Source organism: Nelusetta ayraudi, unplaced genomic scaffold (genome assembly GCF_046127955.1).
Source record: "Nelusetta ayraudi isolate G7.1 ecotype Tasmania unplaced genomic scaffold, CSIRO-AGI_Nayr_v1 ptg000002l, whole genome shotgun sequence".
NCBI lineage: Eukaryota > Metazoa > Chordata > Actinopteri > Tetraodontiformes > Monacanthidae > Nelusetta > Nelusetta ayraudi.
The window spans coordinates 9,462,593-9,490,336 of record NW_027466052.1 but is presented as its reverse complement, the minus strand read 5'-3'; the positions used below and the strand labels follow the sequence as shown (position 1 = coordinate 9,490,336).

The window sequence follows — 27,744 nt, the reverse complement described above, 5'->3', positions numbered from 1 at the left end:
ATATATATATACATATGTATATATATTGCCATTAACAAAACAATAGATTCATTGATAGTTTTGCAAAAATGAAAAAGTTCTGACAGAATAATTTGGACTGAACTGACCAGAGGTCTCGATGAGCAATCTGGATCATAACAGCTTTGATACTCTCTATGCCATAGTTTATTTGTTTTTCAACCGCAGCACAACCAAACTATAATTACTAACAGTTCAACTTAAAGTGCCAGTGATTGTCACAACCAGAGGGATGCAATCCCTCTGCATCCCCGTCCTCTCAGGGAGCGGTGGGCAGCGGCGCTGCGCCCAGGATTCATTGGGTAATCTGGTACCTGGTACGAGTGAACCATTATTGAATGTTTACACTTTTAATGATGATTAGCAAACAAATGTAGGTAGTAAAAGTAAAAAGTCGTCAGAAAAAGAAATACTCAAGTACAAATACCTGAAAAATCTCAGGTACTGAGGTACAGTGACAAAGTATTTATACGTTGTAACTTCTCCCCTCTGATTTGTGTGTTTATAAAGATGATTTAACCAAACTGCAGTTACATTAGAAATCAAGCAAGTTCTTCAAGAAAAGAGCTTCTAATGAGAAGAACTCAGGTTTTTGACACTGAACTGAATTTGAGCTCACAAAACAACCCCCCAAAAAAGTGACTTTATTGGCCTGCTGGTTTTCGAATTGGCAAAAAGTAAATTAAAAGGGAAATGATTTGGGTGTTTACATTTGACAGATGATAATATGTTATTTGTGCCTAGTTCTAAAACCTGACTGTGAAGCCTGAACATCGGGAAGTTAACGGTAAACTTGTAAGTCCAATTTGAACGGGCCAATCCATGAATGAAAATAAATAAATGAATAAAAAAATTAAAAAAAAATAAAAAAAATAAAAAAAAATAAATTATGACTGACAGGTGCCAGTGTTTGAGAAAAATAAGATATTTGTCAGACTGTATCATGAAGACAGTTTCACCCCTACACACACACACAGAACACGGCTGTTGGGTGAAAAACACATCACAGAGTTGTACACAACCTGAGTAATGCCGTGTTTTGTGCCTCCCTGTCGTGGCTGTCCGTTCAAAAACAAAACGCAGACACACAAGCAGCGACGTCACCGTGTGTCTGCTCACATCACGCACGCACGCCCGTGTAAATGGAATGCGATGCCAAAGCTGGCCGAGTGAAGTCTCGCGGAGTAAAGCACCGGCCATTTTTCTCCATTTATAGCAGGACACTTTGTGCTTGGCTAGTGTAACAACGAGTGTCGCGATCGCGTCGATAAGCCCACAAGTTTTTTTTTTTTTTTTTTAATTTGGCAAGTTTTTTTTTTTGGTATTCGCTCAAGCGAGCGTCTAAATTCACGGCAGCCAGAACACAAACTATGTTTGCGCCCAGCGCCGCAAAGTTTCTTCGCTGACATCCTCGGCCGGATAAATGCCCGTGTAAAGTGTCGCACAAATGGAAATGGTGCCTAGCGAGGAGAACCAGTTCGTACCCAAAGAGGTGAGCTTATCCCGCGGAAGGTCGCGGATCGGGAGCCTGAGTGGCAGCCCTGGCTGTCACCCTTGCAGACCTCGCTCGTTGTTACTTGCAGAACTTTTACGCCAGTTTATGAGTCCGTGATCGTGGTAGCCTAATTTGGAGGGGGCGCTAACCCACAGCGGCTAGCGGCTAAACACGACTGGGACGGCCTGTCTTGACACAGCTAGGCTAGCCACTGAGCTAACGTAAGACAGCGTCCCTTTAAGTGAGTTTAAATCGGTAACACTATTTAACGCTTTGCCCCACTTGTCGTGTAGTTAAGTGTACGCCATTTCAAGATAAAAATGGAAATTGTTTTACCTGTGTTGTTGCGTCCAAATGACGCAGACGACGCCTGTCAACATTGGTTACCGTTAGCAGACTTGTATATATCACATTAGCTCATAGAATTGGGCTAACTGACGGGCTCTTTCAGTTTGGCTTAGGAGCCAAAAACTATTGACATTTTTAGATGTTTTGAAGTTGACAAACCTAATGGCAATGAGCACATTACATTGACTTAACCATATTTATACTTTTGACGTGATCTTTTACATCTGCCACAAGGATATGTTTAATACATGATGCGTACTTTTCTTCTTTCGGTAGCCTTCGGTTATAGCTAGTGCTGGATAGTACGTGTAGCTTAACTATAGACGTTAGCTCGTCGTGTTGGCTACCTAGCAAAATTGTACCAGTTAAATGTAAACAGGAACACACGAACATTTTCAAAAATATAGTTATCACTTAAAAAAAATACTCCTAAAAAACGTCGCTTCAGATGTTTTGGTAGAAACGGTCTTTGTTTTATTTTCGTTTTACTTGTGGAACTCGCTGATAATAATAACTCCAAAGCGGTGCTTGTTTATTCATTTTTAGCTTGCTAAGTTAGTGCCAAGGTTTGTTATGATTTCCATAAACAAAGAAAACTGACACGAAGCAATCACATAAATCCAGACTGTGTCAAGCATTCGCTTGTTTGTCCAAGTAAAAACAGTTTTGTCAGATTATGCCAGTCAGAATTCTGGTGACAAGCGCTGTTGTGTTATTCATCGGTAGATACATTTTTTTTTTCTTTCTTTGACTTTGTCTATTTTGTATGTCGTCGACCACCTTTTGCATCAACGCGTAGTAGCTTCGAGTCGTGTTGAAGCGAAACAGTTAATTATAAGCCCGTTTTGCGCCGAGGCGTTGTTTACGTCAGCTGCAGTTTTACGTCAGACACAAGACGTCACTCCGCCATAATGGGCTGCTGGGAAAATGGATCTGACACATCCGATAGTTGGACACGCTTTGTTTTTTTTTTTGTTTTTTTAAGTAATATCTCTCTAGGCTTACGTTTTTATTCCCAAATAATGTGGATAAATCGTGTACACACACACACACACACACACACACACACACACACACACACACACACACACACACGCACGCACACTTGTTTTTACATTGGTTCGTGAGTTGCCCTAAATGCAGCTCGTTTCTTTAAACTCAGATCGCAATGGCTGAGATCCTTTGGAGTGTCAGTCACATGTGTTGACTGGGATGCAATCCAGTTGTCTCACATTACCTCCCTGTGACTAAGGCTGCCTCTTCTTTAGCCTGTTTTCGTTGGTGTTTTTCCCCTCAAGAAAAAAAATTCTGCGCATTGTTTTACAAGCTTGTTTTTGTTTATTGAATATTGTTGCCACCGCACCATGATGCTAACGCTCTCCAGGTTTTGGTCAGCTGTAGAATTTGCCTCGTGGTGTAAAAAGCAAACATCACCTGGAGGGTATTTAGTCTGTTTTTGTGTAATTGTAAAAGGCCACTCTGCCATTGTTAAAGGTCTGACTTTGGAATGTAAATCATATTAATAATGTGTCAGATAAAACGTCTGTAATTTTTTGTAGACTTCATCCCCTCAAACTGTTTGCCCAGAGCGCAAAGCGGACAACTGTTTTGCTTCACGGACATTGAGTTAGAAAATAGACGGGAGCAGCTCGTAGTGCTTCCAGATTGGGCCGCCACAGTGATTCACCAGCTCTTCGTGTAACCATGAAAATAGCTACGACTGCACGGCTGCGCGCAGGTAAAGTCGTGTAACGGCGACTTCTACGCTGTCGACCACCCCGACAGAAGCGCAACGTGACCGTTGGCGTTACTGAAGTCAATCGGGACTGCGGGATTGACGACAAAATAAACAATGTCCCTATTTATGTGCCCCTGTTAAATCACATGCAGTCGCCGAAACGCAGCCCTTGCGCTTCGCCGTTCATGTGGTTTTATGTCAGCACCCTGTGATTATATCCACGGTAAAAATAACCTTTAATCTCATAATACACTTGTGTGTTGTGGGCTGCAGCTCCTTTATAGAACCACATTTTGCTAAGATCACGCACCGCACTCAAAAGAACGCAGGGGTAACATCAGTATAACCCTGCACTTTACCAGTTCACCAGTAATTAGGCAGATTTTAAAACCAGAAGGTGGCCACAGGACCCACATATCGGCTGTGTGGAGATGTCTCAAACTTCACTTTAAAGTTTGTTTATTTTATTTAGATTCTGACTTGTTGTCCCTTACTTTTTTTTATCAGGGTGTGTTTTGGAGTTGCAGACAGAATATTTTTGATGAGATGAGGAGGCTCTCTCAGGTAGACGCATCCCGTTTGCGGTGTGTGAGAGAATGCAGATGCAGGAGCAGCATGGCGTTGAGCAGATGCATGAGGCTGTCACGATGCCCTAACAGTCAGGCTGCACGCTACAGATTAGGAAAACTTTTGAGCACCTCGAGGCCACAATGAAAGGTGTGTCTGGCGTGTAAATGATTTACAGAATGCAGGCCGTGTTGTTCCTTCCTCCGGTGAAACATCTGCACCAAGTTAAGAAATGGGGGGAGTTTGTTGTGTTGTGTTGCGTGTTGGGAAAAAAACAAAAGAGCCTTACCTCTTAAATGCATCAGTGTTTGATTATGTTAAGTGTTGTTGATGCTGTGTTTAAATTCCCTCCTGTAATGAATAAAAGCATATGAATCATGCAGTGTGTAATAAAAAATAAAATAACTTGAGGAGCACGCCAAGATTTCTTCTCCTGCGTAATGTGGGGAGGTTTCGGATTATTAACTGTGAAGATGTTGAAAACATCTCTCGTAACCAGAATTTTCCTGATTCCATAAAGGGACTTTGTGGTCATTAGTTGAAAGTGCTATTACCACAGACGCATGACATTAAAGTGTTCAATCTAAAGTGTACTGTTGCCTTTGTGATGGTGGCTTGCAGAGCCTTAACACATTTCTGTTTTTAAACCTCCCTCTCACTGGCATGCATTTCCTGCATAGACAAACACATTTTGCCTAAACACGTCACCCAAATGTTGATTGTCCACATGCTATACTTTCAGATTCACAATGCAGCGGAGGAGCCCAGAGTGCTGTGCATTATTCAGGACACCACCAATGCAAAGACGGTCACGGAGAAGCTCACCCTCAACCTCCCGGCCTCCACCACTCTGGCCAAGCTGTACAAGGACGTCGCTCACAAAGCTGGATATGTGAACGGCACTTTTGATCTCGTCTGGGGAAACGTGTCTGAAATGGTTGGCAGTTTATTTCCTCTTCGTCTCGTTGTTTATATGGCTTTGCTATTGCCACGGTTAATGTGATCGTAACTTCCTCCTTGCCGTTTCACGCTCAAGCCTACTCCGGCACTGACGCAGCACCAGTGTCCTCTCTATTTGCTCTTGAGAAGCCAACGCTAGTGTCTGTGAACAAAATAGTGTAATGTCTTGCTCCAGATTGCCCTTTTATTATGAGCTCAGCTCAGTATTCTGTTGTCCACCAGCCATGTCAACAAACTGGATGCTTTGTACGTGACCTGTCGCGTGTCTTCCACATACAGTTTGTTGTCAAGATTGCCCTTTTGGGCAGTAACGTAGCTTCAAAGCGGACAATCAAGGTTCAAGCTTTCTCGGCTTCTGAACTGATGTAGACAAATTACTTCCTACGTGTCCCAAACAGTTGAGAGCGAGCAGATGGACATTACTGCCAAAATTGTCTCAGTTCATATGTGCAGGCCGGAATCAATCCGCAAAAGTCAAATACTTCAGTTTCAGTCAACCTGCTTACATAGTGGAGTAAGGTGGGCACCAACAGTAGCCAGATTAAAAAAAACGAAACTCTTTCTACTGCTTCTACTGTGTCATCCAGGTGTCAGTTTGGTTTGCAACGGCTCCAGTAGCTGGAGTCGTGTACATTGTTCCACACACAAAATCAGCAAGAACGTGACACAGCGAGCATTTCTGGTCTATCTTGCCACCCTCGGACATTTTTCTTATTCCTTATGTCCTGTAGCATTGGAAATACATTTACTCAAGCAGCTCTCCATTGTTTCCCCTCCCGCAAGGCAGCTGTACTCGGCAACGTCCGGGAGCTGGTAAACACAGGCAGCTGTGTCGCACTGATCTTGTGCACTCACATGAATGCAGCCCCCTCGTTTGTAGGCCACAGTGAATATTTTGGCTGAAGTCACGGTGTGAGTGTTGCCATTTCAAGTCATGTTGCAGAGACTTTAAAAAGGAAGGAGGCAGGTTTTACATTCCGTTCATCCATTGGGTGGAATTCTTTTCGTAAATCTCCTGAACTCGTCGTGTGGATTTGAAATGGTGACCGGAGCCTGAATTGAGGATTTCAGTCTCCATTGGATTGATCTGGATCAGGAAATTGTTTCACTTAAAAGTCCGGATGAACTCTCCGTTCAAACTTTATGTAACACATTTGTTTGCGTTTGGTGCCGTCCAGCTCTCCAGTGTTGTGAACAAAGCCTGCAGTGCATGTAGATCCTACTTGTTCCCACAGCGCGAGTCTCCTCGTGGTGACCTCAGCGATGCTGATAATGTCGGAGACATGCCAGATAGCAGGCAGATATGTGCGCTTTTTTTCCCCCCTCCCTGTTATCAGCGTTCCATAATGGGTTTTATCGTCATTCTTCTGTGGGCTTGAACGGTTGCGCTAAGAGAGACTGGCCTGTTGAGAAGCACAGTGAGAGTCTTTGCCAACGCGCCCCTCGACGTGCCCGCCGTGCCGCCTGCGAGTTTGCTCCGTTCCTTGTTGCGTTTGTACCACCCCCACTTTTCTTAAATGAGCACTGGCTAATCCTGCTGCTGACCCAGGCCAAAGCCCAGGTGCTGTATCTGTTGTTATCTCACTGAGTAGGTCAGTGGATTAAGCCACTGCATGTTTCCACTGCGGCGCCACGCTCGTCTTCAGCTCGCCTGAGAGAACTGCAGAAAGTGTTTGGCCGTCAAAGCATTACTCACATGTTGACTCGGAGTCGCCTGCCCCGCTCGCTCACGTCAGTGCGTGACAAATATCTGAAAATGAGTTCAGTGGGATCCTGAGTCTTGTGAGCTTGTCCACTTTGTGGCCCGCGGGCCATTATTTGCTTTGAAGTGGATGTCTTTTTACATGCACGCCATTTATTTATTTATCTCTTCATACAGGCACCGCTGGACCACAGCAGCGACATGGCCCTCTCAGACTCTGGATTTGAGCCAGGTGGCAAGAGGAACTTCCTCCATATTACAGACAAAGATGGGGAGCAGCCTCAGTGTGCATCTGTGAGTGAAACCAACAGAGAGCTTGTTCGCATTTTCTGGAGTTTAATCAGAAGTCACTAATTCCTCTGCATGTGGACGTGTGCAGGATGAGTCAGGAACAGCTGACAGCAGCGGCCTGGATGACAGCTCACAGGAACGCTTCATTGGGCCGCTACCAAGAGACGGCACTGTGGGCTGCAGCGGAGACTACAGCAGTCCATCGTACTCCTACTCTTCCATCCTAAGCAAGTCAGAAACAGGTGAGGTGTTTTTCTTCATATCCTTTTCTGGCCTCTATATCACTTCTTCATCACAGTCACTAAACTTCCTGTTATCTCAGGTTACATTGGCTTGGTCAACCAAGCTATGACCTGCTACCTGAACAGCCTCCTGCAGACCCTGTTTATGACTCCCGAGTTCAGAAATGCGCTCTACAAGTAAGGAGGAAGTCTCATGGAAGTCTCGGCCAATCTTTCTGTACTGCGTTTCCAAGTTGTGTAGTTAACTTCTCTCCACCTGCCAGCTGGGAGTTTGAGGAGTCTGAGGAGGATCCGGTTACCAGCATCCCTTACCAGCTGCAGAGGCTGTTTGTGCTTCTGCAGACCAGCAAGAAACGGGCCATCGAGACCACGGACGTGACGCGGAGCTTTGGCTGGGACAGCAGCGAGGGTGAGCGTCGGTGCACTTCAGTTGTTCACAGGTCTGTGCGATTCCCATGGTGCGTTCATTGACACTTCCCTCCTGTGCTCAGCTTGGCAGCAACACGATATCCAGGAGCTGTGCAGGGTGATGTTTGATGCCCTGGAGCAGAAATGGAAGCAGACAGTGCAGGTAAGAGAGAACGAGCAGGACGCTCGCATGAAAATCTTTTCCCCATCTCGCTCTCTTGCCCTCTCCCTCTCTATCTCTGGCTCTCTCTTGTTTTGTGTTTTAACTCTGTTTTAGAAAATATGTGATTGCCGTAAACCAAAAATCACAATTACTCCTAGTCAGTAGTTATGTTTACATGAACACAAATAATCATATCAAAGGGCCAATCACATTAAAAACTGTAAACGCGTCAATCGGAATATTCTGATCCGATTCAGTCCATTTCGGAAAGAGATTTCATTCCGAATGAAAGAGGTAGTTTATGCCGATCATTATTTCGAATGACGTCCATGCACGCACCTATTCTTATCCTGTCTTCCTGTTTGAGGTAAAATTATCTCCACTGCGCATGTGTGCTACGTTCAGCGTCACGAGTTTCTGCCTTTGCGGCAGCCGGTCGTTTTTCGGCATGCAGAAAACATGCCTGGAGGGAAGCAAAACCGGACTGTTGCTGGAAATTTTAAAAGATAAAAATAATGTGAGGAGCAGGAAGAGTGAACGAGCCAAGGACGTGCAGACAACGTGACGTTTGGTTACAACACAGGCGGAAGTAAAGCTTCTTCCTGTACTACTATTTACTTAAAAGTAGACAACTGCGCGCACGCCCAAATGATTTATTCTGATTGAACGCTTGGTGCATGTATACGCACGTCATGATCGGATCATTTTATTTAGTATTCATGTAACCAGTGGATTTGGAATTTACAATCAACCAAGGTTTAGATCGGATTGGAGAAATTTGCGCATGTAAACGCAGCTGCTGGAGGTGACGGAATCAGATTGTTCCTAACACCTCGATTTACAAACTCACCCGTTCATCGGAAATGTGTTCCAACAATGTAGGTCTCAGCAAGAGGCAATAGAATAAATTATTACAGTGAAAGAAAACATTGTTGCGCAGACAGTTGTTGTGCTGTTGCCTGTAAACATCAGCTGTGGAGGCCTCACCCTCGTGGCTTGTCCCCTCAGGCTGACCTGATCAACCAGCTGTACCAGGGAAAGCTGAAGGATTATGTCCGCTGTCTGGAGTGCGGCTACGAGAGCTGGAGGATTGACACCTACCTGGACATTCCTCTCGTCATCAGACCCTTTGGGGCCAGCCAGGCCTACGGCAGCGTGGTGTGTATCTCTCCATTGTGCATTCTGTTGCTAGTCGTGATTAGATTATAAAGGTATGGCCACTCTCATGACCGCTCGTACTGTTTATCAATCTCTACTGCAGCGTTAGCGTTAGCCATGCTCTTTTAGAAAGTCTGCTACACTAGTGGAAGTGAATGATAGAAGGCTGATTTTTGAGAAAATTGGTCATCTTATTATTGATGGTGCAAGAAAAGCCACAGCTGCGCCAGCACAAAATATCTGAGCTGATCTCTTCAAGCCAAAGTGCCTGTTCAGTACAGGGACCCAGTATTAACTGCTCATGTTTTTCCGCATTTGACGCACAAGCAGGAAATAACACAGGATTACTTAACACTCCAAAGTTCTGTGGACTTAACAACTCATGCTCATGATTTTATTACACTGTTCCAAAATGACCTGAAGCAAATTATTCCTCTACAGGAAGAGGCTCTGCAGGCATTCATCCAACCTGAAACTCTGGATGGGCCCAACCAGTACTTCTGCGAACGCTGCAAAAAGAAATGTGACGCACGGAAGGTGACTGTGGCGAAAGCGGGGGACGCGAGTCATGATCAAAGACAGCCACGTTCTGATCTTTTGTCTTTCTTTATCCTCACAGGGTCTGAGATTTCTGCACTTTCCTTACCTGCTGACGCTCCAGCTGAAGCGTTTTGATTTTGATTACACCACTATGCACCGCATCAAGCTCAACGACCGCATGACTTTCCCCGAAGAGCTCGACATGAGTCCATTCATTGATGTGGAAGATGAGGTGGGCGACGGTGAACAATGGACTCTGTCAGATTTACATAAGATTAATCCTTCGTCAGATTTTTGTGGCCTTTGTCTGCTTTGATAATCTCCAAATGTCGCTGTAACTCAGAGCAATTAGATGGAAAAAGAAAGTGGGTCACACAGCTTTTTCAAAAAATGTTTTATTGTCAGTCATATATTATATAAATCATTATACAATATAAAATTGCTGAACATGTCATCAGGTTTGTGACCTGCACTTTGCACTATCTAGGGATGTTTTACAGTCAGTTTGACCTCCTGTTTCTTCACTTAAACCAATACATGTGCTATTAACACAAAGGGCTACACAGTTACAGGGCAACAAAAACCATATGTTGTATTCTATCACTTTATTGTGAGTTGAAGTCTTGTAGAAACCACCATCCCTTCAGTGGAAATAGAACTGCTCCATGTAAATAATGAAGTCCAGGCAAGGCCTGTTTAAAGTTAAACTTTGCTTTTGTGTAATCTCATCTCTAGAAGTCGCCTCAGACGGAGAGCTGCACCGACAGCGGCGCAGAGAATGAAGGGAGTTGCCACAGTGACCAGATGAGCAATGATTTTTCCACTGACGACTGTGTGGATGAGGGCATCTGCCTGGACAGCACTGGCAGCACAGAGAGAGCGTTGAAGCCAAAGGTAAACACCGGGATAGCGCTCTGTACTAATATTGTTTATTTTAATGTATTAATGTGGTTAGCTGCACGCACAGGATAAGAAAAATAAGGCTTGATCAATACCTATCTAATTACATTTCCAAATATTAGATTATTTTAAATGGTTCAAATTTCACTAAAATATATGTAACAGAAATCATCAATTAAATTCCAAATGTTACAAAAAAAAATAGAAACAGATACAAAGACATTTTTTAAACGCTGTCCTTCGTTGAAAGCAGATGGCAGCTTGTTTACTGCACAGAACATGAGCCAGTTTTTAATTTTGGCCTGCTATCCCGTCACTCTTAGAACTGACATTAATCAACACCAGCTGACATTGCCTACTGTCACCAGTTGGTAATTCATCCACATCATTGATGTGATCAGTGTTGGGCAAAAAAAATGGAAGCATTCACCTGACTGTTTGATAAACTACTAATAATAGGAGAGATGATGCTTTCAGGCTGTTTGTTGTGTGAAGTTGTGTGTATTTATTTTCCCAGTCTAAGTGACAAAACAGTTATTCACTCATCGTCTTTGATCATGGACACGCTTCTGAGGAACCTGTTGACATTGTGTGGCCTTTTCACGAACTGTAAATTGTTTTGTTTTTTGGTTTCTAACAATTGCTAACATTAAACTGTAGTTGCACAGGTTAGGTTGTAACATTTTGCACTCCCTTCTTGATGGCTTTCTCCTCATTTCTGTGCCAGTGAGTCATACGTTTACTGACAAAGCTTGCTTGTTGTAGAACTCGCAGCGGAGGCCAATTGTGAAGAAACAACAACATGTGAGTTGTTTCATGCTTTCGTCCGGGCAATAATTTCCTCCCCCGTGTGTTTTCTCAGAGCTTGCTGACCTTTGAGCTCTTCTCCGTCATGGTTCACTGCGGGAGTGCTGCGGGCGGCCACTACTACGCCTGCATCAAATCCTTCAGCGACAGCCAGTGGTACAGCTTCAATGATCAACATGTCAGCAAGGTCAGCCTTGAGCAATGGTCTCGCAGAATGACGCACCGCGCCATGTGACTGCTTAGTATCAATTTGGCTACATTTTACACCACGCTTAGAATCATGGCCATTGTGCCTCTGTGCTTTTTTTTGGTGGTCAGATCACCCAGGAAGATATCAGGAAGACGCATGGCGGGTCCTCAGGGAGCAGAGGCTATTACTCCGGTGCCTTTGCAAGGTCAGTCGTGTCTGCATGCAGCACTTGCTGTCTTGTTAAACATCCACATTTCTTTTAAAGCTGCAGTGCTTTAAACCGTTTGATCTCCTTTGCAGCAACATGCACGTTAAATGTTCCTGCCTATTGCAGGAATCTTTTAGGCTTGTTAATGTAGGAATTCGGGAGGCCTTTGTTGCACCATGTGACAAAGTGACGGATCAGCCGTAGCATTATTTGTGGCCTCCACAGAAGAGGCAGATGTAACTCTCAGCATCACATTTGCACAACGTACATTTGAATTTTTCACATTTCTTTTCCTTGTCAATGCGTGCATTGTTCGTATTTCAGCAGTCGTGACATTTTCCCTCTGCTTCCGTCTGTAATCCTTAACAAGTCTTCTGTTTTTTCCACAGCTCTACAAATGCATATATGCTGATTTACAGACTGAAAGATCCATCTAGGAATGCAAGTAAGAAAAGAAGTCGCGTTGTTGAGAGTTTAGCTTTCAGTGTTTTTTTGTTGTTGTTCTGTTGTCCCTCTTTAGTATTTTCCCACAATTAAGTAAGTTTTTCTTGTGTGCAGACTATTTGTCTGTAGAAGATTTCCCAGAGCACATCAAGAGTTTGGTTCAGAAGGAGAAGGAGTCTGAGGAGCAGGAGAAACGGCAGAGAGAGATTGAGCGGAACACTTGCAAGGTAAGCAGCTGAACTTGAGGTTGATTTTCTCTAATTGGTTCACAAATTTGCTTTCTTTGGAATTAAAGTTAAACTTGTGTGCTCTTAAACTTCTCATTCGTAGATGAAGCTTTTCTGCATGCATCCTGTGAAGATGATGATAGACAGTAAGCTGGAAGTGCACAAGGACAAAACACTGCGAGAAGCGACAGAAATGGCCTACAAGGTTGGTTTGTTTTTTTTGTTTTTTTTTTACACAATTTATTCTTGAGCAATTCTTGTTCTTGAGCAATTTTATCAATTATGTTCAGGAACTGATCTACAAATCTTGATGGTCGGAAGTATTTTTATTTACGCCTAGACGCAACAAAGAACAGTGTGAGGATATTGATGGCTTTTTCGTCAAGATTTACGACGGTGGTCTTTCCTCCTGCAGCTCATGGACTTGGAGGGCGTGGTCTCTCTGGACTGCTGCCGCTTGGTGAAGTACGACGAGTTGCACGAGTACCTGGAGCGCTCCTACGAAGGTGAAGAGGACACACCCATGGGCCTCCTGCTGGGAGGAGTCAAGTCCTCGTACACGTTCGACCTGTTGCTTGAGACTCGTGGGCCGGATCAGGTGTTTCAGCCTTACAAACCTGGAGGTCAGCAGTCGGCCGCTGTTTCCTCTGTGATTATGAAATGTTGATGTTTAGGACGTTAACCATCTCTGTTATGTGCCTGACCCATAAAGAGGTGATGGTGAAGGTCCATGTGGTGGATCTGAAGAGTGAGAACATCGCGGCTCCCGTCAGCGTCCGAGCGTACTTGAATCAGACCATCACAGAATTCAAACAGCTCATCTCGCAGGTTCTCTTCTGCTCTCCGCTTCTTTGCTTTCACCTCCAGTCGTTAAAAGGTCCCCATAGCATTTTGATTTGTGAGTCACTTCCGACCTGTTGATGTGAAGCGTGTGTTTCTCTTTCCAGGCCACTGGTCTCTCTGCAGACAACATGCGTGTGGTCCTGGAGCGTTGCTGCAATGACCTCCGGCTTCTCTACGTCCCAAACAAAACACTGAAAGCTGAGGGATTCTTCAGAAGCAACAAGGTCCCTATGCATTGTTCATTTAGTTAGCCAAAGCCCCTCATTGATGCTGTGCAGTTTGATTTTGTGACCTGGCTTGCATTTCTTCCCCTTCAGATTTTCGTCGAGAGCTCTGACTCAGCAGATCATCAGGTTGCGTTCACCGACTCGCTGCTGTGGAAACTGCTCGACCGTCATGGGAATACGATCCGGCTCTTGGTCTTACTGCCTGAGCAGTCTCCTGGCACCCTGACTAACAGAACTCTGAGCCAGAAGGAAGGCGCAGATTCTGACGTGTCCTTGGAGGGGTCAAAGGGTAACAGGAAGTCTGTCGAGGCCATCCTCGAGGAGAGCACGGAGAAGTTGAAGAATCTTTCCCTGCAGCAGCAGCAGCAGCAGCAGCAGCAGCAGCTGCAGCAGCAGCAGCAGCAGCTGCAGGGCTCCGGCGATGCCGGCCCAAAAAGCTCTGACACCACTGACTTTGAACACATTGAATCCCCGACGCAAGAGGCCGACTCCAACTCTTCGCTCTGCGTGGCCACCGACAACAGAGACTTGGAGAATCGGATCAAAGCGGGGGCGGGCGAGGGCAGTGGAGCCTCCTCAGACCCTGAGAACCACTTTGCCGGCGAGGAGCGGTCAGACTCTGAGGTCAACAATGACCGCAGCACAAGCTCCGTGGACAGCGACATCCTGAGCTCCAGCCACAGCAGCGACACGCTGTGCAATGCCGACAGCGGACCCATGCAGCTGGCCAACGGCTTGGACTCGCACAGCATCACGAGCAGCCGACGCTCCAAAGCCCACGAGGGCAAAAAAGAGACGTGGGACACGGCCGAAGAAGACTCGGGGACGGACAGCGAGTACGACGACAACGGGAAGGCCAAAGCAGACGCTCAGTACCTGTACTTTAGGACCGAGCCTTGTCCCCATGACGACGCCTCAGGGGATGCACAGAAATGTAAGAACCCACCTGCTTCAAGTTCAACGTCATTTTCTCTTTCTTTTTTTGAGTAGGACTTGTTTAAAATAGATGTGAATATTCTTCTGCGTGACACTTTCTCACAAAGACGGAGAATCGAACACTGTGTGTGACTGGTGCTTCTTGTGATTCACTTCAGGTTTAGTGGTTCACGTGGACAAAAGAATAACGCTGGCGGCGTTTAAGCAGAACCTGGAGCCCTATGTGGGAGTCGCCTCCACCCAGTTCAAAGTGTTTCGGGTTTACGGCAACAATCAGGAGTTTGAGAGCGTACGGCTCACCGAAACGCTCTCCTCCTTTTCTGTTGATAATAAGGTCAGCATCCATTTAATACCGCAAATGTCAGATTTAGGTTTTTTTTTCTGTCTGTTGCACAGATTTTAACCAGTGTTTTGATATTTTCTTTCCTCTCATAGATCACTATTCGACTAGGAAGAGCACTGAAAAAGGGTGAATACAGAGTGAAAGTGTACCAACTACTAGTGAACGAACCAGAGGTAAGAGCCACAGCAGTTGAAGTGATTGTGACCAAATGGATTAATCCAAAAAAATCTAAAATCCCCCCAAAAATGTGTGTGTGTGTGTGTGTGTTTCTATGACAGCCCTGCAAGTTCCTTGTGGACACTGTGTTTGCAAAAAGCATGACTGTGAGGCAGTCCAAAGAGGAGTTGCTCCCCCAGCTGAGAGATCAGTGCAAGCTGGACCTTAACATTGACCGGTAAGCTTTTCTTCAACACAGAAGACTCAGAATTTGATGATTAGTTAAGAAAACCAAAAAAGATTAAAAGACTGTGCGTTGTGATCTGTTGGCCTCAGGGTCCGTCTCAGGAAAAAGACGTGGAAGAACCCGGGCACTGTGTTTCTGGACTACCATGTCTATGAAGAAGACATCAGCATATCCTCCAACTGGGAGGTGTTCCTGGAAGTTCTTGATGGTAAACCTCATTGTGCTGATTCTTTAGAGATTATTTGCAATGGCTGCAACTTAAAGGTTTGGCATGAAAGATCTTAATAAATGCAAAACTGTATAAACGTAAACATAACTCAAACACATTTTATAAGTTCTTCAAAATAGCCACCTTTCATAAAAAGCATATTAAGAGTTATTTAACGTGTTAAAGTTACATCTCTAGCAGTTAAAACTGTACTGCAGGACCTCATGCTCCATTTTACCACCATGCATGCTTAAAATATGTGTGTTTTTTTCCCCCTCCCAAATCTGTTCATCAGAACCCGAGAAGATGAAGTCCATGTCGCAGTTGGCTGTGCTGACCCGAAGGTGGAGCCCAGCTACCATGAAGTTGGGCCCTTTTCAGGAAGTTATCCTGGAAAGCAGCAGTGTAGAAGAACTCAAGGAGAAGGTTTGTCTTCTTTATTGACACAGTTGAAAACATTATTTATTGGTTTTCCGGGCAGTAAAACTAGTTGGCACGACGCAACTCATTGTGATTAATTCACTTCTTTTACAGCTCAGTGAGATGAGTGACATTCCTCTTGAAAACCTGGAGTTTGCAAAGGTTTGTGCGTTGCTGTCGACCGAACGGCTCACTGGTTTCTTCTTGTCAACATTAGTCAACCTTAGTTGACTGATCCATCAACTCCTGATTTTTTTGCGCAGGGTAAAGGAACGTTTCCTTGTGACATATCTGTGCTGGAGATTCATCAGGACTTGGACTGGAACCCTAAAGTATCGACTCTTAATGTGTGGCCTCTGTACATATGCGACGACGGAGCTGTGGTCTTCTACAGGTAAGACTTCAAGCTGCCCACCACGACAAGGTGACGTGTCAGTTGCTTCACAATGTTACACTTTAAGTGTTGCTAAAGTATATGTACATACAGTGTTGGTACAATGTAAATATGTATGAGAATTAGGGCCGTCAAACGATTAATTATTTTTTTAATCGCGATAAATCACGGTCTTCCTTTTTTAACTGCAATTAATCTTGGTTTGAATTGCATGTGTAAAATTCTGTTATTTTGCATTTCAAAGCAGTTTTAACCCCATAATGTAAAGTATTACGAAGACCGGCCGACTACGGCTCTCACGCCGGGTTCACACCAGACGCGGAAGCGTGAAAATTAACATGCCATGGATTGTATTTAAGTAATCGCGATTAATGCGTTAACGCTGACAGCCCGAATGAGAATGCATTAAATGCGTGCTTTGCGTTTGTGTGCAGGCACAGTGCGGAGGAGCCCATGGAGCTGACAGAGGACGAGCGTAATGAGCTGATGAAGAAAGAGAGCAGCCGCCTGCTCAAGACCGGACACCGCGTCAGCTACTCCCCTCGCAAGGAGAAGGCCCTGAAGATCTACCTGGACGGCGGCCCTGCCAAGGACCCGGGACAAGACTGATGGCCTCGGGAGCGCGCGTCTCAATTTCTTTTTTTTCTTTTTCTTTTTTGTTTTAATGGCATCTTCTGGCTGCTGCACAGCACAGAAAACGGGCCGCACAACTCTAAATCCGAGTGTCAAGCCTGACGGATACTTGAACATCAGGCAGCACTGTGAGGCCGTCGTGCCCTCACCCTCCAATTTGAGCCCCCGGACTGGCTCAGAAAACCCTACTGTGCACTATAGTGTATGTACTGTAAAGTTTAAAGGGATGTACGAAGGCTATTCAATACAGAAAACAGAAGAATCAATACTGTATAGGCAGGTGAATGGTTGATGATGAAGTCTCTCGAGGTGGATGCCAGAGCTGAGACGTGGCTGGTGGGAATCCGTTCTGTCTCTTCAAGTTTCCCGTTTCCTTTCGCGCCATGTTTCTCCCCCTGTTCAAGCAATAGCATCGATCCTGAGTCAGATAGAACCGTGTGGGCAGTGCGTATGTTCACACCGTTTGAACACCCGTCTTACTTCACACAGCTCACCAACCTTTCAATGAACAGCACACACTGATAAGAGCTACCAGCCAAGAGCAGCTTTCGTCAGCCTCATCTGGTCTGGCGCAGTCGATCCCCACTCTGCCCGACCCCCCAGTTGTCATCCATTCAGATTAACCTGATGATTTCAGTGTATAAATAATGGAATTTAAGTAAATGATGAGTTGGAGTCTCTTGTTGCTCATCGTGGGTCCTCCCACTCGCTGCTCTCCCTGCTTTCTAGGAGCTTTGCCACAACTCATAGATAGTCGTCTACAGGCTACAAAACAAAACCAAGTAGAGTATGTCATGTCTCTTTTTTTTTTTTGCTTTTATTTCATGTAAATTATTATTTCTTTCTCCAGACTTAATAAATTAGGTCTTGTGAGGCACCAGGCACACATCTGTTGTCTGTAATAACCATAACTTAGACCGTGGTATCTATGTTTTTATTTCTTCCCCCACCGTTTGACCTGCTGTTTGTCTCTGGTGTTGTCTGTGTGTCTATGTGAGTGAGTGTGAGGGAGTTGATGTGCTTGAGGAGGGATGTGGAGAGAGAGAGAGAGAGAGAGAGAGTGTGTTGTGGGGCTTCTCTCTGCTGCTGCTTCTTGACAGCCCTCATGACCCTTCAGTCTGCTGAGCAGCTGGTCTGAGAACTGAAGCTCAGTTTCACGGCCCCACTGGACTCCTGATGCTGCCACCAGCTATTCACTGTAGGAAATGCCAATATCTAGAGAAAACCTTGTTTGTTTTTCTGTTGTTCATTTCTTTGAGATTCAAATCCTGTGTGAATATAGATAAATAAGTTGATTTTAGAGATTAAAATGTTCTTTTCATATTATCAGGGCTTTTTTTTTTTTTTTTTTAACCCCCCCACCCCCTCACCACTACCACCCCCAACTTTGGGGCAGGCATTTCACTTTGTTGTCAGGTTATACTCTCTTTATATAGTCTCATGTTTTAGCATTGTGCTGTCCAGCCTGGCTCATCTTTCTATGATAGACACAGCACACGACAAGTTTGGCACTTGCCATTTTTGCTTTTGCACGTCAAAAATATATTTGTCTTTAAGTCCTGTGGATAACCACGCAATGTGTATATTAACTTCACATTGTGCCACCTTGTGGTTGTGCGCAAATGCGGCGTGCACCTGTTGAAAACTTGCCGATGGTGCTATATGTGTTGTCGTAGCCTCCAAGGATTGATCACATTTCAGGGTAAACAGCAGTTGAAGCTTCTTGTCACAGATTTTCTTCTGGAACTGAAAAAGCTCGCTGTCACTTGTGGTTACGGGTACAATGTTTAATCGCCATTACAGCTGCGGCTGCCATCAGAGTTGATCTGCAAGATTTGACACACCGGCGAGCAGAGCCTTGCTTTCAGCTGTTCAGGTGTTGCAGTTTATTTTTTGTGAAGGAGGAAATGTCAATGAATTCAGATTAAGCACTGGTTAGCTAACCTGATTGGTTAATAATTAGTTGTGGATATTTAGTGAGGACAAAGAAACTACAATAACTTTATTTTTAAGTCATGTTAGTACTTAATACCACATTACAGCTATACAGACATGGCAAACCAAACATCAGCATCGTGGGAAACTTGATAAACTTAAGCTACAAAAATATGTATCTCGACATAATAAGCAAAAAAAAAAGTGAACTATTCAAAAAAATAAAAAATAAAGCAATTTAATTATTTCTTGATTACATTTATTCTTGAACATGCATCTGTTCCCTTTATCAAACATCTAAAGATGCTGATTAAATATTAGAATTATAGAATCATTTAATAGACACAAAATATACAGATTTTGCATACAACTTGATGGTTCTGACCTTTGTTTCAGATGAAAGAGAGGCCCTTTCATTGAAAATGTCAACAAATCTGTTGTCAAGATGGATACTTTTGCGCATCCATGGATCTTCGGTTATTGCTGTGCAGTTAATTTAGATCATCTTAGGCATTGGATAAAGGTTCACAAGTTTCACTTCTTGCACAAAGCAGATAAGATAAAGACGTCTTCACTTTTCATGCTTTTCTAACTTTGGATCAAGCTGGCAGATAAATTCTGGAGTCGGTTGTGCACAGGGAGAATGAATCAGATTGCCTAGATTATATAGTCGATCTCTGAATACAGGGAGTCCGCCAGCTCCTCTTCACTTTCATCCTCCATTCTAAGGCACATGGAGCCCCGCCTGTTGGGAAACATGCAGAATGATGTACCTCAAACACATGCTGTACATTTTGGCATTTGGTGAGCTAACCGCCACACTCACCCCAGATGCTGACAGTGGAGGGCTCCTACACAGGGACAGTGCTTCTTGGGCCCCCTGTTCTGGGAGTCCCATGACAAAAGGTCCATCAAGTGGTTGGGGGCACTAAGGCAGCGCTCACGCTCAACAGGCTTGGCCAAGCAGACGGGAAAGAGCAGGACTAAACATTGAAAAGAGGCGTCGCTCAGGGGCTATTTTACCAAAAGGGACTACATTGGATCGGATGCTCTGAGAGGTGTTCTACCTTTATGGAAAGCACAACAGAGGTCGGCGCTGCAGTCGCTCTGGTATTGACAAGTGGTGCCAGCTTCTCCTCTGGTTGCATTCTGACTGCACTGGCCCCAAACACACAGCCGTTTGTTGCAGCACTCCTCATCTTTAGTGCAGGACTGAGAGGGAGACAAAAAAAAACAACAATTTGCAATTACCTGACTGTTCATTTTCCTTTCATTTAGCTAATGGCCAGTGTCAGCTCCTTCATTGCACACACAGGAAGTTCTCATAGCTAAAATTGTGTATTGGCTGTGTTTGTGTATGTATGTATGTATGTATGTACGTATGTATGTATACAGAATTGGCACATGAACATTTCTACATAGGGGGCTACTGAATGTCAGTTCAAAGACTTGCAGTCATCTGAGTATTTACCCTTCCCCAGCACAACCTCCTCTGGCTTCCTGCCAGTATCTTTATTCCTTTGCATCACCTTTTGCTCGACTCCACTAAGGCTGGTTCATGTATGTGTGTGCACACACACACACACACACACACAAACTCACTTGACCTGAACACATGCTGTCCTTTTGTGTGAGATTGATGAAAGACTCCAATTACACTTGTGGGCAAACTGCAGTGCAGTGAAAGTGAAAACCCCCTCTTGGTAGGAAGTGACTGTTCATCTGCAATTCATTCACTCTTTCATTTGCTAAACCCTCTTCTCCCGCACTTGGGTACATACTGGAACCTATCACAGCTGTCTTCTGGTGAAGGCGGGGCTACATTCTGCACAGGTTTCCAGATTATTGCAGGGCCACACAGTGAGACAGATAATCATTGGCACTCATGCTCAATCCGACAGCACAATTTTGATTTTCCAGTTTGCCTCACATGCATTTTTCTGAACTGTGAGAGGAAGCTGGAGAACCCAGAGAGAACCCTCATTGAAACAGGGAGAACAAGCAAACTCATTGTCAGCGATCGAACCTTCTTTCTCTGATGTGCCATTGGCAACACTGTGATGCTCCTGTTTCAAAATATTTTCTTGTTAAATAAAATTTTATAGCACATGGGCTCCAGTTAACGGTAGAAATAAGTCTACTGACCACATCAAGTGCTTTGCATTGCAGACATGTGGAGCGGAGCATGTCAACGTGACAGTATCTTCCTTTCCCACAATCCTCGGCACTCACGCATCCCTGGAGGTAAAAGAGAAGGATTGCATTTAAACACAGAAAACACCACTATTTTTGCATAGTATGTGTTCTTTTTTTTTTAATGATGGGGCAAACTAGATGATCAAGAATCAAGACACTTCGCAAAATGAGGAACAAAAATTGTTAAGCCTTTACCAAGTTTTATTTTCAGCTACTATGGCAACAAAATCTGGAGCATACCAATAAAGTGAGAGGTGCCCCCTCTTGTAAAACTGGAGCAGGCGTTTTCCCCGAGTTACCATGGTGTAAACGTGTGCCCTCAAAAAATATACAGTCGAAAGTAATAACATGACTGACGTTACACTGACAATAATGACCAGCTGTGTATCATAATCACTCTTTTGTTTCTTGGTCAGACATTATGTCAGTAGCGATGGTGACGTAGACTAATTGGGATCAGTTTCATTGGACAATAAATTTTCACTTTGCTTATAAAAAAAACAAAAAAATTAAACTTACATGCTCGATACTGTTCTCCACGTCACTGGACGGAGTGACTGTGGTTATGTTGTTTGTTTCCTGTGCAAAGGTGGCACATCAGAGAAGCAAATAACAACAGCAGCAAACAACCCAAACCGAAACAAAACACAACGACACCCCTATGACTTCCTGAAAATCCTACCTGCTCTGCAGCAGAGTGGGAAGAGTCATTGTTAGTCACATGATCAGGGTCATGGGGACTTGGAGGAAGGTGACTCGGCTGAGGACTGATGCTTTGGTTGTTATTCTGCATGTTTGGAGAGATCACGGGGGAATTTTAAGTTTAAGACTGGTCTGGAGAAATTCCATGCATATTTCAAAAACTTAGTACTATTTCAATGAAACGTGCGTTGAGTTTCCTTAAAATATGCTTATATACAATAAGTTCATTCCAGTTGAGAGACGTAAAATAATGCTTTGTCATGCAAGAAAGAAAAAAAAAAAAGAAAAAGAAAAACAGACGCCTACTTGGAGCCCATCTTCGGGTTTTTTCTGCGCATCCTCCTGCAGCTGCTCCACTTCCACATAGGTGGGGTCCAGCTCAGTTCGTCCCTGACCATAATCATCCCCGAGAATGTGGCTGATGCCTGAGTCAACTATGTCAGGGAGGATGCCGTAACATACGGCAGAGAAAGCCAGGAGGAGCACAGCGACGCGCATCATCATGCTGCTGCTGCCAGTGCGGCTGCTGATGCTGCTGCTGCTGCTGCACTGTGGGATGGGTGTGGCGAGGATGCTAAGAGCTCAGCCAGCGTCACAACACCGAGGGTCATAGACTCTACTTCGGCATTTTACAGTTTCTTCCTCTCAGCTAGGTAACTCACGTCATCGACTGGTTTCAACTAATAAAATAAAATAAAAATAAAATAACGACTAAAAATGTATTTAAAGTGTTTATTACTTTTTGACCGGGGTAAACATAGTTCCGGTCAAGTTGAACAGCTGCTTTAGATCAATGCGCGCGTACATCTGATGTTGCACGCAGCATGTTAGTTTTACGCTAATGAACATAAACTCAATCAAAGTGTCTAAAACAGCCTTTAACATCAAAATAGATAGGTACACTCTTAACTCTTTAATTTTAAAGTCTCAAGTGACTACATGATTCAACTGCAACATGAGTCAAGCACGAATATTTACAAACAACGCCAGTGTATAAACTTGTGTAACTCCACAGCCGACTCGCAAAGGACATAAATTGAAGAGAAGAGTCATTCTAATGCGTCTCTCATAGACACCAACATTTAGGACGGGCGTAAATATATTAAGTAAACTTCAAGGCAAGACAAACCAACGTGCATCTTCCCTTTTTTTTTTTTTTTTTTTTTAATGTATGTACTTTATTCCGTTTTTATCAGACACTACTACATGTAATTCCATTGAACAACCACAAAGTGGTGCAATTTACTCTCAATGTGCTTTCTGAACGGCAGCTCCAACGTTTAAGATAAAAAAAAAAAAAAAAAAAAATCCCATCAGCAGACCGCAGTTTTGCCTTCTTCAGTGGAATGTGTGATGTGCTCCTCAGCCAGCAGCTATATGGTTTTCGGTGGTCTCAGACAAAAATAAAGAGGTTCACTTTACTTTGAAATGTACTAAAATGCTCAGGCAGCTTCATAAAACTAACTGTTTAAACTGTATTTTATCAAGTGATTCGCTCATTATTCATTCATTCACTTATGCATTCAGTCTTTTATGGACAGCGTGATGGTTTTTCATTTGTGACTTAAATGTCACTCGCTCATCTGCTGGACTCATTGGACATTAACAAAACAAAACAAAAACAACAACAACCTCGAAACTACCAAACCACGAACCATAAACCGTGTTATTATTAACTTTGACCGGCAGCAATGGTAAGCTGTCTTGAAATCCCTCCTATGCGGGGGGGGGGGGGGGGGGGGGCGGAGACCCCTGATCTCTGGACTCGGACCAGCCTCTGGGTTAAGCAGCGGCTACGGTAGCTGCAGAGGGATGTGTCAGACCTGAGAGGAGGACCGCCCTGAAACACTGCTGTGTACAGCCAGCTGCTGCTCTGTGAGGCGGCTGCCAGTCACACTCAGTGAGGGAGCGACAGCAGCCCGAGATCAGCCTGGAGGAGAACACACAACCGGGCAGGGAATAGGAAGAAGAAGAAGAAGAAGAAGAAGAAGAAGAAGAAGGAGCGGTGAGGGCAACCGGAGAAGACACGAGGTGAGTGTGAGTGTTTAATGCGCTCAGGTGAAAGGTAGCGCGGCTTGTGAGATTGGTGCTCGACGTGTTTGGCGACACAGACAGGTGTTGAGAGTTACCTGTGTGTTAGAATGACTCGCTTCAGTCGGTCTCACCGGGACGCCGACTCGTTTGAATTAACCCGAGGGTGAGACGGTGGTTGTGTTGAACACGTGCTGAACCTCAGTTTCCTGCGTGCATAAGTCAGTGCTGTGACCGACAGCAGACATCTAGACTCTGTCTGTTCTCTCTGGCAACCTCTGCCAATCTCGGCTTGATAGAAAAGAAGAAGAAAGGTAATTAGTTTCGTTACATTGTTTTTGCCTTTAAGTCAATTTAAACGCGTTTTTTTTTCCTTCCGAAGGCAGGAACTGTGTTTCATTTCCTCCATTTACTTTAAACCGACTCCACCTGCTCAGCAGCTTCCAGGCTGTAAATAACCCCCTAGCCCTTCATTGAGGATGCACCAAGTGCATGATAAAGGAAGGAGGGTGTGCCTTTGACTTGTCAGTGAATGAAGAAGACTCTGTCAACGCAACTCTTCTGCCTCTGATCGAGTACTCACACAAAGTGGACCTTGGTTACCTGATGAAGCAGGGAAAGGGCAGAAAATAGCCAGACACAAACACGGAGAGGATAAAGGGCAGCGGCAAAGAGATTAGTTTATGAATTTGGGAGAATTTAAAGCCCTGTGGGTAGACTAATCTGCTTCCCCCTTCCATGTTTCAACACACCTCGTGAGGACTGGGCCAGAGGTGATTCATGTGTGTTTTGAATGATGATGCATTTTCTGTTTAGAAACTTTTCAAGGAGCATCATCGGAGTCACGCAGACTGTGGTATTTCTCCTTCCCCACCGCTGAGTCATTTCCTGTGCACTTTACATCACAAACACCAGGAGACTCTGAAAGTTGAAGACCCAGACATGTTGAAATCCAAACTGGTGTGATACAACCAGTATCTGGTCTTTGCCCAGACACTAATGGTCCCTGTGATTTATTCCCTTGGAAATGAACAACCTCTCAATCACAATATCCTCCTCCTCCTGCTTGGCAGGCTTTTTTCTTTTCTTTTCTCAGTTATTCATGTGCTATGATGTAAGATGTTAGGGGGAACCACTGTAAGCAATTAGGGCAAAAAAGGCAAGTTTCTTTGTTTTTAAAAAAAAACAAAACATTTAAGGCTCAGTGTCACAGGTTTAAGTTTCAAAACTTGTTCCTGCAACGTTTTCACCACTGAAACATGATTCTAAAACCAGGGTGACAAATCATGTGCAGTGCTGTGATTTAGGTAGCAGCTGAACTTCCACATTTTCTAAACAGTCTCCCGTTCGCAGCAGGATGTATTACTGCTTCAGGAACTCACAACTCGAAATGAGTGCCGGCCATTGAATGATAATAATTACCAGTTTGACTCCAGTTTGACTTGACAACAGTGCGTTTCAATGAAAACAGCAACCTGACAAACAATAATGCATAAAGAATTAAATTCATAGGCCCATATTGTACCCATTGACAGATCTTGTCCTTCATGGTTTCCAATGGTGCAGTCTTACACTAAACCTTGTGGCCAAATGTGGCCTTGTCTGTTAAAACAGCTGGGACCAATTAGACACACCTGTCCACAGACTTTTCATCTTTCATAGGTCAGTGCTGTGACAACACCGCACTGACTGACGTCACAAAACCTGCTGTTTCAATCTTTGAACATTATTAGAGGTTTTGCTTACAGGTGTAAAGAACACAGGGTTAATAGTCAGTATCAGAAGTAGAAGTAAATGTTTATAAATTCCCCCCCCAAAAAAGACAAAACTGAATGATTCAGTCTGAAAAAGTAAAAGCATCTTATGTGAGAGCCAGAAGATGATGCAACTGTGTCCTGTGCAACCTTGATGAGTGGAAAAGGTGGGTCGTCATTGGCGAGAGGTGTCATAACTTTCTCCTTCCGCTTTCAAACATGCATGCTTCCTTCCTGGTTTCACAACACAAAAAATGGTTGGTATACCAAGGCCTGAGAGAGAGAGAGAGCAATAGAGAGAGGGGGAAACTTTCACAGATGGGTGTGGCGTGTTGTTCCCTGTGGTCGGCTAGCATGTACCCAAAACATTTACTGCTGTTAAAAAAAGAAAAAAAAAAAGCTCCACTGGCAAGATATATGCTGACACCTTACATTTAAGCTCTGTAACATCCACTCAAAGGGGCTGGCGGAGGGAATAAAGAGGAAAAAGAGCGGCTGATTTACCCCAGGATGTCGTGAATGTGTTCCCCCCCCTGGCAGCAACAGGAGCTCACTTTGAAGGAGCTTTTTAAACATAACACTTTCTTTACGTGCACAGACTTGGACATTGGAAGCTGCTCGCCGCTGAGCTTTGATCCGGACAGGAAACCAGACACACTCAGCAGGAAGCGTTCAGACGGGAGGCGTCCGAGGGAGCTCAGAAAATGGAGCTTTTCAGAATTTGAACTGTAGATTCGCCCGCCAACATTGCGCTTTAGTTTCTCCGCCGCGGAGGTGTTGAAACTTCCCTTTGGATGAGCTGCATTGGGAAATATCGCGCGTCGACCTTTGTTCGTGTTTGTGTTTATAATCCTGTCTATTGGCCTTTTTGTTTACAGATTCTGACCCGGTTTAGATCTTTCCAGGTCACATGCTGTGTTTTGCTGCAATGTGACACCCGTCTATTCTGAGCTTGGCTTTACTCATTGTTGGCTTGCAGCATTTACTCTTCCTGCCAGGCAGTAATCTAAAGCTTCTCAGCGTCCCCCTGTGTGATATTGATGAATGAAATGACCCCATGCGGTGACTGACCCCAAATGTCAGTGTCTTATCAGTTATTTCAGTTTTTATTTATAGGTGTGTTTTGATCCCAGTGAGAGTCTGGAGGTGTGTAACGTTGCGATTGACACCAGACTGTATTCCCCGACAAAAGGAAAAAGAAGAAAAATGAAATGCACTGATAATAACTGAGCAGACTAATTCCTCTTAACGCCAGAGAATGTGTTGTTGGAGCAAGACTAACTCAGTGCTCAGTGTGTCCAGACGAATCATTCTCCAGAGGAGCCGTGCGGTGAACACACCTCGTGGTCCGGAGGGGCCGGCTGGTCGGCGGAACCCCCGGGGCGTCACAAGCCCGCACCTGTTTGTTGTGAAGTCACGCTTTCTCTCCGGCAGAAAAAAGGTGGCTGACATTCACGGCAGCCGCTCGGCCTCCGCGCCGCGTTCTCGTCAGCTCTTTCTTTTGTTTCCCGGGCCGGCGCTGCCCAAACATGTAGGCAGATTTCAGAGGGTTGAGATAACGGCGTGGAGCTCTGGGGCCTGCAGAAGGGCAGGGCTGGCTGGCTGGCCGGCTGGCCGGCCGGCCGGGCTGAAGTCCACGAGTGCACTGTTTTCCGAGGCACACCGCCTGCTTATCAGGCCCGCAGAGGGTTCCTTCCTGGTTTTCTTCAGCGCTGTATGTAATTACTCTCACTGACTGGGCACGCCACAGCAGAAGCTTTTCCCAAGCACTCCCAGTGTTTTCTCTCTGTCCTCAGCCTCACATTGTACCCCGCCTGCCCTGAAGCTGCGTGCGCTGCAGAAACAAATGAAGACATGACGCACTGGTTTGTCACTTTCCTTTGTGCCGGAGCTGTACTGTACTGTAGGTCGCAAACAGGATTTCCAGAGGGGAACAGTATTGTATAGCGACAAATTGACAAGCATTTTCATTTTTTATTCTATTTTTTTGCCCCCTTTCCAGAACTTTTCGGTAGTATTTAATGTGATTACAGACTGCGCAGGTGGTTGGAGCAACTGAGAAAATGCACAGAATGTTTAAGTTGCTCTTTGGGTCTTTCTGTGAGTCGGCCGTGACGGCGGCGATGATGCATAGAGTAATTGAGTGTCATTTTTAAACAGGACCATTTTCTTGAAACCCATTTGACATTTGCACGGCGACAAGCACTCAAGCTTTTCGATGTGGTCACATGCAGTGTGCACGTCCGAGCTATTATCTCTTTTTTTCTGCTGACCAGATGCAACAGGTCTGTTTGTCACATTCCTAACATTCTC

At 44.6% G+C, this 27,744-nt stretch overlaps 3 protein-coding genes across 9 annotated transcripts in view; 2 read left to right on the top strand and 1 right to left on the bottom strand.

Moving 5' to 3' along the window:
• The first annotated feature begins 1,149 nt into the window (after positions 1-1,149).
• usp47 (ubiquitin specific peptidase 47) lies at positions 1,150-18,139 on the top strand. 2 transcript variants are annotated; one of them, XM_076022724.1, is made up of 28 exons: positions 1,150-1,510; positions 4,909-5,103; positions 7,006-7,122; positions 7,208-7,361; positions 7,442-7,538; positions 7,625-7,770; positions 7,853-7,932; positions 8,941-9,090; positions 9,532-9,627; positions 9,710-9,862; positions 10,366-10,524; positions 11,393-11,524; positions 11,656-11,732; positions 12,125-12,180; positions 12,294-12,406; positions 12,510-12,611; positions 12,822-13,029; positions 13,119-13,234; positions 13,354-13,473; positions 13,567-14,410; positions 14,571-14,746; positions 14,848-14,928; positions 15,034-15,149; positions 15,248-15,366; positions 15,662-15,792; positions 15,901-15,948; positions 16,050-16,180; positions 16,615-18,139. In XM_076022724.1, exons 1-28 carry the CDS (start codon positions 1,466-1,468, stop codon positions 16,787-16,789), a joined length of 4,137 nt encoding a protein of 1,378 aa, XP_075878839.1. In that variant the 5' UTR covers positions 1,150-1,465; the 3' UTR covers positions 16,790-18,139. The 2 variants fall into 2 exon arrangements, with proteins under 2 accessions (XP_075878839.1, XP_075878848.1); XM_076022733.1 differs by lacking the exon at positions 1,150-1,510 and adding an exon at positions 4,131-4,163.
• A 1,185-nt stretch (positions 18,140-19,324) lies between these two features.
• Positions 19,325-22,355, bottom strand: dkk3a (dickkopf WNT signaling pathway inhibitor 3a). Its single transcript, XM_076022746.1, has 7 exons — positions 21,953-22,355; positions 21,627-21,731; positions 21,464-21,523; positions 20,894-20,986; positions 19,816-19,960; positions 19,575-19,731; positions 19,325-19,493 (listed from the first exon to the last, which is right to left on the bottom strand). Exons 1-7 carry the CDS (start codon positions 22,148-22,150, stop codon positions 19,406-19,408), a joined length of 846 nt encoding a protein of 281 aa, XP_075878861.1. The 5' UTR covers positions 22,151-22,355; the 3' UTR covers positions 19,325-19,405.
• Positions 22,356-23,447: 1,092 nt separating this feature from the next.
• Positions 23,448-27,744, top strand: part of mical2a (microtubule associated monooxygenase, calponin and LIM domain containing 2a) — a 29,179-nt gene continuing 24,882 nt past the window's right edge. For 2 of the 6 annotated variants that reach the window (XM_076022687.1, XM_076022697.1), the window contains exon 1: positions 23,448-23,677. The gene's annotated coding sequence lies outside the window, so the exon portion shown is untranslated. The remainder of the gene's footprint in view (positions 23,678-27,744) is intronic. The other 4 variants (XM_076022678.1, XM_076022661.1, XM_076022705.1 and 1 more) reach the window with 3 other exon arrangements.

Bases quoted from the DNA above. Each gene is read 5' to 3' on its own strand.
- usp47 (XM_076022724.1), top strand. From the start codon at position 1,466: ATGGAAATGGTGCCTAGCGAGGAGAACCAGTTCGTACCCAAAGAG. The intron at 9,628-9,709 runs GTGACTGTGGCG...TTATCCTCACAG, and splicing joins AGAAATGTGACGCACGGAAG to GGTCTGAGATTTCTGCACTT. The intron at 15,949-16,049 runs GTTTGTGCGTTG...TTTTTTGCGCAG, and splicing joins AAAACCTGGAGTTTGCAAAG to GGTAAAGGAACGTTTCCTTG.
- dkk3a (XM_076022746.1), bottom strand. From the start codon at position 22,150: ATGATGATGCGCGTCGCTGTGCTCCTCCTGGCTTTCTCTGCCGTATGT. The intron at 20,987-21,463 runs GTAAGTTTAATT...TTTTACCTCCAG, and splicing joins TGGAGAACAGTATCGAGCAT to GGATGCGTGAGTGCCGAGGA. The intron at 19,961-20,893 runs GTCAGTAGACTT...TCTCCCTCTCAG, and splicing joins AATGCAAAGCACTTGATGTG to TCCTGCACTAAAGATGAGGA.